At 37.1% G+C, this 1,441-nt stretch overlaps 1 protein-coding gene across 1 annotated transcript in view; it reads left to right on the top strand.

The window, feature by feature from the left end:
- ATP8B4 (ATPase, class I, type 8B, member 4) overlaps positions 1–1,441 on the top strand; it is a 229,142-nt gene that overhangs the window by 143,175 nt on the left and 84,526 nt on the right. The window contains exon 12 of the mRNA XM_006895328.1: positions 695–883. Within this exon, the coding sequence (XP_006895390.1) occupies positions 695–883 (189 nt within the window). The remainder of the gene's footprint in view (positions 1–694; positions 884–1,441) is intronic.

Genomic DNA, 1,441 nt, shown 5'->3' with positions numbered 1-1,441 from the left:
AAAAGGCTTACCTTATATATGATGTTTTTAAAGTGTATTTTTTATTTCTACTTGTAAGCTTCATTTATTTTTTTCTTCTGTCCTTTCCTTCCTTCAGCCCCAAGACACAAATAGTATCATGTAACAATTGTTAACATTCTGGCTTGATCTCTCCTACTTTAATAACCTTCTCGTATGCTTTCTCATAGAGATGGTCATTGACAGAAAACTGACACAGAGTTCAAAGTATCTGCTCCTTCACCATTTGACTGTGTGATCTTGCAACAATCACATAACCTCTCTCAATCATAAATTCCATTGATATAAGATGGAAATAGTACCATTAATGTATCTACTTCTTACCACAAACCCTGCATGAATTTGTATGCATTTCAGTGTCTTATCTGTGACTAATCATGATGTCTTTCTTGTCACTGAAAAGACAAAGGAGTAGTCTCTGACCTAAGATACTTTGTGGAGACCATGGAATGGATACCTTCTTAAAAGTTGAAAAGGTTACAATGACATTATGTCTGAAGTCCTATAGAATTGTGGAGGAGGAGGTATCTTGTCCTGGTGAGATATCTGGCTGGTGAGTAGGGAAGGACTGAGGATATGAAAGGAAAGGAATGATTCTGTAGCTGACGTTTGTGTTAGGTACTGAAGAACTAGTTACTATTTTCAGTATTTATATGCATACTTCTTTTCCTTTTAGGCCAGCTGACTTACCAAGTTCAGTCACCTGATGAAGGGGCCCTAGTGACAGCTGCAAGAAACTTTGGATTCATTTTTAAATCTCGAACCCCAGAGACAATAACCATAGAAGAACTGGGGAGCCTGGTTACTTACCAATTGCTTGCCTTTTTAGATTTCAACAATATCCGGAAAAGGATGTCTGTCATAGGTATGGTTGGTAACTGAGATTTCTTTTAATCTGTTGATTGTACTCTAATGACATTGATACTTTTCAAGGACTATTTCACTCTTGTTTGTCTTTGTGCTGAATTGTGATAATTTTAAAACTTTATGAACTATAATCTTTTACATGCCTCAATACTGTAGTAATAAGTATACTTAACTCTAGTAGCTTAGTGGTAAGGAGTTTCACTGTCAATCCAGAAGTTCATCATTTGAATTCACTTGCTATTCCATGGGAGAAAGGTGGACAGTCTCCTTCCATGCAATTTACAGCCTCTGGAAACCTGTGCCTCTCTGGTGGTATGAAGCTATCAGCAGTTCCTCAAGAGAAAAATGAGCAATCAATCTCTTTCCATGTGGTTTATAGCTCTGGCAACCCAAAGGAATGTGAGCAATGAGCTGAATCGTACATGATGGCATTGAGAGAAAGGAAGGGTGAAAGTGAGGGATACACACATAGAGAGAACCCAGCGCTGTTCTAAGTGTTCAACGTGAATTGATGGATATAAAATGTGGATTGATTGATATAAAATAAAAATATTAT

Source organism: Elephantulus edwardii, unplaced genomic scaffold, assembly GCF_000299155.1.
Source record: "Elephantulus edwardii isolate Elephantulus edwardi_28Jun2011 unplaced genomic scaffold, EleEdw1.0 scaffold00164, whole genome shotgun sequence".
Taxonomy (NCBI): Eukaryota; Metazoa; Chordata; class Mammalia; order Macroscelidea; family Macroscelididae; genus Elephantulus; species Elephantulus edwardii.
This window is presented reverse-complemented; position numbering and strand designations above follow the sequence as displayed.